Raw genomic sequence first — 12552 nt, forward strand, 5'->3', positions numbered from 1 at the left:
TACAGCTCAAGAGGCTGGTGTGTGCGCATGCGTGGAGGGGGGGGGTGGGTGGGTGGAACCTTATAAAAGTGCAGAAGATCATGAGAGGCGTGGATAGCGCGACAGCACTTCATCTTTTTCCCCAGGGTTGGGAATCAAGGACTAGACGGCATCAGTTTAAGGTTAAAAGAGGAAAAAATAAAAGGGAACCAGAGGGCAACTTTTTTTTTTTAAAAACAGGCATTAGAATTCACAGGGTCAATAAGATTTGAGGTGAGCATGTGACTTAAAGATTGATGTGGATGAAACAGGTTCAAGTTCATGGGGCACTAATACCACATGAATTATGCTGAGACCAGAGTCCTGGTGAATTGCATAACTAGGACTGTGTCTAGGGATATTCAGTAATGAGTGCAGGAGTGCATTCAGTTGTAGGAAAAAGTGAAAGGTTGTGGGGAGAAGGAGATTCAGTATTAAAGTTCCCAGGACAAGTAACAGGACGGAATATGGAAAGGATCAGGAAGCTAACTTCAGGCAAAGCAGATAAGGGGACAACTATGGGACGGGGACTTGCAGTCATTGCAGGTGTGAAGGTGTTGTACTTAAATGTGCGCACTTTTCAAAGTAAGATAAATGAGCTTGTAGCACAGCTACAATTACAATGGAAATTGCTAGGTCCGATGTTGTTGATATCACAGAGACATGGCTACAAGGGGATCTGGGCTGGGAATGAAATATCTAAGAATAAGTGTCCTAGTTAAAGGACTGGCAGATGGGCAAAGGTAACAGGATTATCTTGTTAGTAATAAAAAATAAAAAATTAAAATCGATAAAGTAGCACTGAAGAGTCAAAATACATGGAATCTGCGTCAGTAGAGTTGAGGAATCCAAAGAAAAAAAACAAAGACCCTAATAGGTCTTGTTTACAGGTCTCCCAGCAGTAGTCAGGATATGGGAGGGTGGCGGAGAAAAATACTGAAGAGATAGTCAAGGCATGTAAGAAAAACACTATTACAATAATCATGAAGGACTTTATTATACAGGTGGATTGGGAAAATCAGATTTTTGGCTGATCTCAAGAAAGTGAATTTGTAGAATGTCTACAAAAAGGATTTTTGGAGCAATTTGTGGTCGAGCTGACTAGTGATTAGGCATTTCTGGATTTGGTGTGTAATGAGGCAGACAAGGAAGCCCTAGTGGACAGTGACCATCATATAATAAAATTCACCCTGCAATTTGAAGGGTATGAGCTGGAATTAGATGTAGCAATATTACAATTCAGTAAAGGTAATTGGAGAAGTGAGGATGAACTGGCCAGAGCAGATTGGGAAAGGAGCCGAGCAGGCAAGGTGGCACTGCAGCAATGGCAAGAGTTTCTGGGAATAATTCAGGAGGCATAGCAGAAATTCATTCCAACAGAGAAGCAGCATATTAAGGGGAGCACAGGCTACCACAGCTGACAAGGGAGGTTGGGACAGTATAAAAGGAAAAACAAAATGTTATGAATATTAATGGGAAGCGAGATGATTATGAAGCCTTTAAAAATGAGCAGAGTATAACTAAAAAAGCAATACGGGAGGAGAAGATCAAAGGAGAGGAAGCGAGTCACTAATATAAAAAAAAGCTAACCAAAAAGGTGAGGGGGAGACAACAGTGGACATTGTAACACTGGATAATGAGGCTGGAGAATTAGAATCGAATTAGAATCCCTACAGCGTGGACTGGCCCTTCAGCCCAACAAGTCCACATTGACCCTCCGAAGACCACCCAGACCCATTACCCTACCCAATATTTTACATTTCCCCTGGCTAATGTACCTAACCTACACATCCCTAAACACGATGGGCAATTTAGCTTGGCCAATTCACCTGACCTGCACACCTTTGGACTGTGGGAGGAAACCGGAGCACCCGGGGCAAACCCACGCAGACATGGGAAGAAAGTGCAAACTCCACACAGCCTGAGGCTTGATTCGAACCCAGGTCCCTGGCACCGAGAGGCAGCAGTGCTAATCACTGAGCCACCGTGCCGACCAGTAATAGTAGTACAGAGGTACAAAGAAATGACAGACGAACTGAATAGTACTTTGCATCGGTCTTCACAGTGAAACACATCAGCAGCATCTCAGAACTTCGAGAGTCAGGGAAAGAGGTAAGTGTAGTGGCCATCACTCAGGAGGTGCTGGTGGAAAAGGTAAAAGGTCAGAAAGTGGATAAATCACCCAGACTAGATGGACTACACTCAGAGTTCTGAAGGAAATAGCTGAAGACATTGAGGCATTGGTGGTGATCTTTCAGTAATCACTAGAGTCAGGAAGGCTTCCAGAGGATTGGAAAGTAGCGAATGTAACACCTGTTTAAAAAGGGAGGTAGTAAAGGTAGAAGGCAGGAAATTACTGGCCAGTTAGTCTGACCTCTAAAATCTTTGCAATGACAGAGTCTTTTACTAAGGATAAGATTGCAAGTATCTGGAAGTGCATGGTAAAATAGGGCTAAGTCAGAACTGCTTCGACAAGAGACCAGGCTGTTAGAATTCATTGAGGAGGAAATGAGCCAGTTACACAAATGACAGCAAGAGGACATAAGCTATTTGCATTTCCAGAATGCTTCTGGCAAGATGCCACACAGCAGGCTGCTAAATAAGATGGTGTTAGGGGCAAGTAACTGGCATGGATAGGGGATTGACTGGCAGATGGCAAAGAATGGGGAAACAGGGGTCTTCTTCAGGATGACAGCCGGTGACTAGTGGAGTCCTGCAGGAGTCCCTTTTGGGATCACACCTATTCACATTATACATTAACAATCTGGACAAAGAAACTGAAGGCATTATTGCTAAGTTTGCAGATGACACAAAGATAGGTGGAAATACTAACAAAAAGACTTAGGAGCCCTAGTTCAGTATTCTCTTCAGATTAACATGCAGGCAGTTAGGAAGGCAAATGCAATGTCATGATTTGGAGGTGTTGGTGTTGGACTGGGGTGTACAAAGTTAAAAATCACACAACACCAGATTATCGTCCAACAGGTTTAATTGGAAGCACTTGCTTACAGAGCGCCACTCCATCAGATGGTTGTGGAGTACACAATTGTAAGGCACAGAATTTCTAGCAAAAGTTTAGTGCGATGTAACTGAAATTATACATTGTCATGATCCATAATCTTTTTGGGATCTTTCCTGCTTGCCTGCATTTCTGTAGAAACTTGATGTCGGTGTTGATATGTGCGTTCTTCTTGGAAATCCTCTCCAACGGAAATGCAATGTCAGCATTCAGTTCAAGAGGGCTAGAATACAAGAGTAGGGATGTACTGCTGAGGCTGTATAAGGGTCTAGTCTGACTACATTTCGAATATTGAGTGTAGTTTCAGACCTCGTATATAAGGATGAATGCGCTGATGTTGTACAGAGTCCAGGGGAGTGATTGCAGGGATGTAGAACTAGTCATGAGTCGTTGTTTAAAAAAAAATTAAACAATAAATATGCAGACCTACAATTGTTAAAGAGCAGAGGGAAAAAATGCCTTGAAGTATTTATCCTAAATATTGTACTGCGTAGTTGTTGTTAGTTTGCATTGAAGAATGAATGATGTGCTGAAGAATACTGACTTTCTGCTGATATTAGTTGGAAATACATCAATACAGTCATACACTGAACAATAATCTTCACAAGTTAAGCTTATTTTCATCAAGGTTGAATGCCATCTGGGACAAACGAACGTAATAAACTTAAGATGCAGGTAATAAAAATTGAAGAATAGGAGGTAAAGAATACATTTTCAAAAATTGGAATTTAAAAGCATGAATCAGAAAAGGAGATGATATTTATTTTTCATTTCACTGGCTTTGAAGTACCCTCCAAGTATACGCAAGTTATTTCTCTTTTCTTGTTTGAGCTCTGAGGGTTCTGGGTTCATTTTTGCCAGTTAATCATGTCAAAGTAATCGTAGAGCTTAAACGCTAGGCAACACAAAACAAATAAAAAACCAATTTAGCAGACCAAGAGGTAGGTGAGAAGTTGGGGGTGGGAGGGAAGTGTTTGCAAAACTTTTACAGTGTGTGAGACAGCAATGTCATTGAAAACTCTGCTACATTTAACAAAAGCAAGCACAAGCAAAGCTAGGACTTGGAGCCAATGCTTGGAATGGGAGGTCAGACAACTGCAACACAAACATGGTGGGATCTCTAGAGGAACAGGGAGCCAATGGATTTTAGCAAAGACATGGATGAGCAGAAAATTAGATCGGTTTAAAAACTGGATAAAACTGTCATCAGTTTTATAAAACAAACTGAAGCCCGTATGAAGTGAAATATAGAAGGCAGCAAGGACAGTTTTGGGGAAGTCAATCATGAAAATCAATAACATGACAGTGGGAAGATGGAAATCAGAGTGCAATATGGTTTGTGGAAGTACATGAAAGAGATGTAAGAATGACACATTTAATAAAAGGAAAACAACATATACTCATTGCTGTACTATTAACAAAGTGAAATCTGCTGGTCCTTAATAAGCAGAGTTCATTGTGACTCCCATGATCTTTGAAATTACAAGTCAAACATTGTCACTAAACTCTTCTATATTCAAGTCAAGTCAAATTCAGGTCATCAAGAATTTTACTTCTTCAAACTTGGCAATTAACAGGCAGTCAATGACCATGAAGCACTGAAGATACTGGAGTGCCAGACTCACGAAATGCAATCCCATCTTTACACTGTGAAATTGAAACTAATTGCAACATCCCTTTCACTCTCCTGCTTTAAATGTCTGTAGACAGCGAAGTATCCCGCCAACTGATATTCGGGCAAAGATGCCTTTTCTCTCAGTTCATGAAGATCAATTTCACTCATAGCTTGAAATTTACAACTAATCCATCCCATCAGACGTGAACATTATGTATCCATCTAGAACTCTCTGGATTTGCTGATTTAAAGCAGTGCCCACAAAAATGCATGCCACTGCAGTGACCAAACTAACCATGCTCCAGATCCCACACTGAACAAAAGAGGTAAAGAATAAAAAGTTCTTCCACCACTTAAATTCTTAAATACAAACATTTACATTTCATATTTGGCAACTTAACACATTTCACTTCATAGAATATTGCATTCTTTTCAGTTGAAATTGGATTATTTCAAAAATAAATGAGAAAAGCTTCCATGACAAAACATGTTTATATACTTTTCGTCTCCCTTCTCAGAAGATATAACAGTTACTTCAAGTACAGCAAACATTGTTTTATCCGCAACTCTCGATAAACCAACACAATGTATATCAGAAATACTGGAAATTTACTGTATTACTGTGATCTACCGTGAAGTTTGAGTAGTCACTTGAGGGTGCCAGTGAGAAGGCTGTCAAAGTTTTAAGGCAGAGGCTGCAACACTATTTCAGCAATTTATGCTTCAAATGAAGTGTAACAATGCTGTGTTATACCCTTGCAATTACTTAGTGTATTTTTACATTGATCATATGCACCTAACACCATGGGCAATTTAGCATGGCCAATCCACCTGACCTGCACGTCTTTGGACCATGGGAGGAAAGCGGAGCACCCAGAGGAAACCCACACAGACACAGGGAGAATATGCAAACTCCACACAGACACAATCACCCAAAGTTGGAAGCGAACCCGGGTCCCTGGTGCTGTGAGCCACCATGCCGCCCCAGTTTCCTGTCTGGTCTTCCTCCCTTTTTAAACAGACCACATTAGCCATTTTCCAATCCTCTGGGATCCTCCGACTCCAGTGATCCCTAAAAGATTACCTCCAATGTCACCACAATCTCTTCAGCTATCTTCTCCAGAAACCTGGGATAGAGGCCATTTGATCCAGATCTCTTATCCACTTTCAGACCTTTAAGCTTTCCCATCACCTTCTACACTCAGCTCTACCCACAACTCTCGAAGTTGTGGTCTGCTACTGGTGTCTTCTACTGTGAAGACTGATACAAAGTACTATTCAGTTCTTCTACCATTTCTTAGCTACTCATTCCTACTTCTCCAGCTTCATTGTTCAGCAGGTCAACATCCACTCTTGCCCTCTTCACTTTTTAGCTATCTAAAACCTCTTGCAATCTTCTTTTATATTATAAGTAGCTTATCCCCATATTTCATGGTCTCATTTTTTTTAAAAATTATCCTCAGCTAGCTTTTAAAGGCTTCCTGATCCTCAGGTGTCCCACTCATCTTCCCCATATTTAAGCTTTCTCTTTGACTTTTTGCTGTCCCTGACTTCCTTTGTCAGCCATTATTGCCTCATCCTCCCCCTTGGTATGCTTCTTTTTCCTTGGAATGAATTTCTGCTGTGCTTCCCAAATTACCCCCACAAACTCCTGACATTGTTGCTCCACCATCTTCCCTACTAGGCTCCCCTTCCAGGAGAAAGTGAGGTCTGCAGACGCTGGAGATCAAAGCTGAAACTTTATTGCTGGAACAGCACAGCAGGTCAGGCAGCATCTAGGGAACAGAAGATTCGACGTTTCGGGCACATGCCTGATTCCTGAAGAAGGGCATGTGCCCGAAACGTCGAATCTTCTGTTCCCTAGATGCTGCCTGACCTGCTGTGCTGTTCCAGCAATAAAGTTCCCCTTCCAACCAACTCTGGCCAGCTCCTCGCTCATGTCTTTGTAGTTACCTTGAATGAATTATAATACCATTACATCAGATTCCAACTTCTCCCTCTAAACCATCAGGGTGAATTCTACTATACCATGGTCAATCCCCCCCCCAGGGGCTCCAGAGCCTGAAGCTCTCCAATCAAGTCTACCTTATTACACATCACCAAATCCAGAACTGCCTGTGCCTAATTGGCTCTACCATAAGCTGCTCTAAAAACCCAACTAGTAGACATTGCACAAGTTTGTTTTCTAGTGATCTGCTACCAACTTGATTTTCCCAGTTACTATCACTTTAAAAATATTATTTTGCTGTGGGTTTTTTTTTGAAGAGAGGTGTCAAACTGGCTACTGGAGATGTCCTAAGTAAACTACTTTGCAGGCCTTTAGGATTTTTTAACATGTTGGAACAATGGAAGCAGCTTGAATGGGAGTGGTCAGTTCTCACAGAGCAGGCTTTCTAGTTCTTTGTTAGCTTTAGCAGACAGCAGATGTTTGAGGCCCCAGAAGAGGTGGAAGCTTCAGTGAATGGCTCCTAACCGCTACTTTGTCTGAAATCACTCAATGTTGTTTCCCCCTGGATTGGAGAACTGCAGGTAAGGATTGGGGTCTAAAAACTTACCTTTTGGCCAACGGGTGTGTTTATGGGATGTTACTGCTAGGTGGCCTGTACACAACTCTCACTAGGGTCTGGTTTCCTTTACAGTTCCTCAACAATACCCACACAGATTCCACTCGGGACCCTTCAACTCCAGGGCAATGTGGACTTCACCAGTTTCCTCATTTCCCCTCCCCCCACCTTACCCCAGTTCCAACCTTCTAGCTCAGCACTGTCCCCATGACCTGTCCTACCTGCCTATCTCCCTTCCCACCTACCCAAAACGTTGATTTTCCTGCCCCTCGGATGCTGCCCGACCTGCTGTGCTTTTCCAGCACCACTCTGATCTAAATCCCACAGATTCTATGCCTTTCAATTCTTGTCACTTCTTGATATAGATTTAATTTCTTACTAACAAGGCAACCCATGCTCCCGCCCATCATTTCAACAGGAATATTGGATATTTAATTCACAGCCCTGATCCCCTTGCAGCCATGTCTGAGATTCGTACAACACTACCTTCCAACTTCAATCTGTGCTACAAGCTCATTTACCTTCTTTCATATTTAAATACGACACCATCAGACCTGTGTTGACTGCCCCCCTTCTCATAGTTGTCCACGTCTTTCTTTTTTATTCATTCACAGGATGAGGGCATTGCTGGCTATGCGGCATTTACTGCCCATCCCTAATTGCCCAGAGGGTGGTTAAGAGTCAACCACATTGCTGTGGGTCTGGAATCACATGCAAGAATGGCAGATTCCTTCCCTGAAGGATATTAGTGAACCAGATCGGTTTTTCCAACAATCGGCAATACATGGCCATTACATTCTTCGCTCCAGATATTTAATTTAAATTCCACCATCTCCTGTGGCAGGATTCAACTCGAGGTCCCCATAACGTTATCTGGTTCTCTCGATTAAGAGTCCAGCGATAATACCACTAGGCCATCGTCTCCTCTGCTGTGTCTGAAGTTAGATGTCCAAGTCTTTCCATACTCTGTCCTATCAATTTTTATGGAACTTGAATAAACTGAGTCCTCCCCATTGTTAGCTTTTTCCATAATTTTCCATGCAACCAGACCCACCATTTTTCACATTCGTTTTCACGAGATATCTGCGTGACACAAACTCCTTCAAGAAACCTGCAACTGAAAGATCTACAAACATGGTTTACGTCAACACACTAACTTCCAGGAAAATCAGCCACACTGGTTCTCCCAGCTTAATATTATGAGCCTGCCCATGTCGTTGCTCCTTTGCTTTACTATTTTTTTTAATAAATCTCCTTAGAGTAAGCCTAAGGCATATTCAAACTCACAATTAGAAAGCCGCTGTTCAGCCCTTCAAGCCTACTCCATTAATTGTTTTCATGGTTGATCTGATTGTGGCCTTAATGCAACTTTTCTGTATATCCCCGACAACTTCTGAACACTTTGTCAATCAAGAATGCAACTAATTCAGCCTGGAAAACACAGATACCACATCCACCACACTCTGGGAAAGAATTCCACAGACTAACAGCACTCAAAGTGTTTCCCCATTCTGAACCTGTGTCCTCCACAAATGAAAATATTCTTTCAGCATCCATCTGGTGAAATGCCTCAGGATCTTTTGTGTTTCAAAAGGACACCTCTTATTCTAATTGCTACACAGGCCCAAACTGTCCAACCTTTCCTCATAAGGTTACTTCTTCATCCCAGGAATTAGTTGAGTGAAGCTTCTCTGAACTGCTTCTAATCCACTGATATTCTTAAAACAACACGGTACTCGAGATGTGGTCTCACCAAAACCTTGAACAACCACAGCATTACAAGTTGACATTTTCCCACATTATACATACACTCAATATTTCTCCCCGCCAACTCACAATCACTGATGTCCTCTTCGTAACTTATTCCCTTGCCCATTTTGGCATCATGAGCAAATTTAGCAACCATATATTTAGTCCCTTCATCCCAGTCATTGATATGGTTTGGAGTTAGTTGAGCTATTAACAGTGAACCCTATGGGAGTCCATTCATGTCAACCTGTCAATCCCTTATTTCTAAAAGCTTTGGCAAACTCAACATTTTAGCTTGTGTTCAGATCTTCATGTATTTATTCTCAACCCTTGTCCAGACGCACTGACATTTTCTACTACTTCACTGGTTATAAACATTCACCTCGCTCACTTCACCACCCCCACAACTTGCCTGTTAAACCTCATTCCACTAGTTCACTGGGTTAGTTTAATGGTAAAATCCAAGTGTTGCGTGGGAAAATTCATGCAGTTTCTTTATAAAAAATTTTAAAAACATGTGTTGCCACAAAATAAGCTTTTGTTTTATTAATTTACATTAAATCACAAAACAGATGCAATATAATTATGCATTGAAGTACCTACCAGGTTTGGCGTCCTTATAAACATAGCTTTCCAAGGAAAGCAAGAACTCTCCTGAAGAGGCACCTTCATCCCAATACGCAGCAATAAGGATAAAATATTATACATGAAGACAACATTCGCAATTCAATAATGAGAACAAAAATCACTTCAACTAGATCTCCACATTTGAGCATGAAAACAATGTTGTATTAAATAAAATTCAACAGATAGTTCATCCTTCAAATATCTCACAATCCAAAGATGTGCAGCTCAGGTGAATTGGCCATGCTAAATTGCCCGTAGTGTTAGGTGCATTAGTCAGAGGGAAATGGGTCAGGGTGGATTACTCTTCAGAGGGTCGGTGTGGACTGGCTGGGCCGAAGGGCCTGTTTCCACACTGTGGAGAATCTAATCTATCCAACAATAATTGGAGAAATATATCAATCTTTCCCTTTGGATTTGCTGTTACGATCAACGTCATTGAGTCTTAAAGACAAGCAAGGCAACATAAATCACCTGCTGGAATTAAATGTATTTCTTCCAAGGTAGGATGCAACGATTGATCTGATCACACATTTAGGCCTGGCACCCCCGATCTTTAATTGGATAATAGTGAAGAGCCAATGATAGCTCTGACCTAGTATGAGTCACTGTTCAAGGAGAAAAGAGGATCAAGGACAAAAAGGAGTTAAAAACAGAGAGAGAAATTAGAAATACATTGGTCGAGGAATTAAATCTTGATTAACTTGTGAGCCTAAAACACAGATAGCTACAAAATTATTCTAAGTTCATGATAAAGTGGAGAAACAAAATGAAAAACAATATTTTGTAAGTTACAACTGTCTCAAAAACACATTTAAAAAAGATATAATTAACAATTCGTGCTAAATTAAAATAATCTATTGAATTAAATTGAAGTTCAGAAATTCCAAGCCATTAGAAGTTAGTTCATCATACATGCATAAAATCCATTCAAACTGCAAACCAGCACTCATCATCCAATATTCTCTACCACTTATGCAGATCAAAGACATTCATAAGGTCAACAGGATTTACCAACTGAACAAGAAAAAACAATACTTAAGCTACCTTACATATACAAAGCCATTTAAATTAAAAACCATCTAATAGAGAGAAGAAAATTTAATAAAATCCTTCTTGGGAGTATTCACAAATCAATCATTCAGTAATTTGAATTCAAATTATTTGACAGCACAAAAATCTATTTTGAAGATTCAGGAGTAAACTGGCACAACACAGAAACTAATCACACGTGCTTAGAACACCGTACAATCAAGCTAGATTTGTCTAACTACTTTGGAGAAATCGAGATCCAATTAATATCTATGTTGAATAGGTAACTAAGGAATTGCTTTATTATCAATCATAATGCAATTAGAAGTTACTTTCAAGAAAACTAGGAAATTAAGAAACATCATTTTACTTTCATCCAAAGGACAAGTTAATTTAACTAGATTATTCATGAGGGCAAACAAGGCAGCTGACTTTGTAAATTAAGAGAATTCATAGATGAACGTGACCGCCTCGTTATAAAATTAAGGTTCGGACTCAAGTACACTCAACTTTCCAATCTTTATCCTGAGGAAACAATCTAAAGACAGGATGAAAGGAATGAAGACCGTAAGAGCTGTGCTTCATCAATAAGATTGTAAAATATGTGTATTTGTTCCGTTCCTCCAACAGGAATACAAGACAGTCTGAACACCAACACGAAAAATTAACACTTCCTATTGCTGTACTGAGGCACTTTGAAAACAGAATGCTGGGCCACATCATGATCAAAAAACCTCTTTTGCAGGTATTTTTAGACTCAAGATAATAACATTTGTTCATCCTTGAGCAACCTAACTTACAGTCAACAGTTATACCATACAGCTCTTTAATCCGTCTACGTATTACGATACTATCTGTTTAATACAAGATACGGATTTCTAACATTAATATCCTAACACAGTCCCAGATAATGACAAGATAAGCAGCCTGGGTCAAGGGACAGAGAATGAAGAAAAAAATAAATTGAGATAGCACACCATCCATCTTTCATAAATGACTTAAACAAATTCCAGATTTGGAACATTTTATCTTTTATTTTCATTTTGATTTCTTGGAGGAAAAGAACGTGTTTTGCACCTACAATAACTTCCACAAGTTAGCTTTATGCTTCATTTGACATTTCCCTGCTAGTAGTACTGAGCCAAAACATTCTGCAAAATATTCAATGCATCTTTCTTCCTATTGCCATTCTACTTCTATCAATGTATTAACGTTACAGACAGGAGTTCAATCTTTCAAACTGTATGTCATTCAGTACCTCCCACAAGACGCCATTTATACTGACCCTTAAAAGCAGGAAAGTCTTTACTTTTAGTTGTGAACTAAATTCCCACTCTTAAACAACATTCCACAGCTTTCAGATCAATCATTCATACAGGAATTTTGTGCTGTCAAAGAGGTGGATTGTTTGTTCGTTCAATAGGACATACCCTAATAAACTCACTGTTAATTATTAAGGCATATGCTATACACATCAATTCCAAATATAGATTACATCTTTTGATGCAAGAGCAATTAGCCTGTACGTTTCTAGGTCAAAAGTGTGCCTTTTTCCTAAGCGCAAGTAGTGTTTACACACTGCTAACCTTTCAGAATGTCTCCACTTCCCAATTAATTTTCCAACACCTAAAGAACACATTTTCTCATTCCATTAGCAATTATACACAATGGCAGCTATCTGGAATAATTTTGCAGATAACATTGAGCATAACAAGGAGCTGCAGTCAACTATTGCACATTACTATACCTTCTGTTGGGCTATATTCTTGGTGAAATTTGTTTGATTTCTTTTACCACGAGAGTAGTGATTTCAACTGCAACCATCCAAAATGTGCCAGTTCCTCGATGTGCTCATGTTAGACACCCAGCCCTTCGCACAGTCTTTGAGTCTTTCACAATGAGAATTTGGGTATACTGCACTCCATAATCCA

The 12552-nt window shown here is 40.2% G+C and overlaps 1 protein-coding gene across 4 annotated transcripts in view; it reads right to left on the reverse strand.

Moving 5' to 3' along the window:
* The window catches only part of vps13c (vacuolar protein sorting 13 homolog C), a 286760-nt gene that overhangs the window by 243864 nt on the left and 30344 nt on the right, over window positions 1–12552 (reverse strand). For 3 of the 4 annotated variants that reach the window (XM_043680592.1, XM_043680591.1, XM_043680595.1), the window contains exon 6: window positions 9569–9631. The exons of the other annotated variant lie outside the window; for it this stretch is intronic. In XM_043680592.1, the coding sequence (XP_043536527.1) occupies window positions 9569–9631 (63 nt within the window). The remainder of the gene's footprint in view (window positions 1–9568; window positions 9632–12552) is intronic. 4 annotated transcript variants of the gene reach the window in all.

The sequence above is a fragment of the Chiloscyllium plagiosum genome, chromosome 40, assembly GCF_004010195.1.
Source record: "Chiloscyllium plagiosum isolate BGI_BamShark_2017 chromosome 40, ASM401019v2, whole genome shotgun sequence".
NCBI lineage: Eukaryota > Metazoa > Chordata > Chondrichthyes > Orectolobiformes > Hemiscylliidae > Chiloscyllium > Chiloscyllium plagiosum.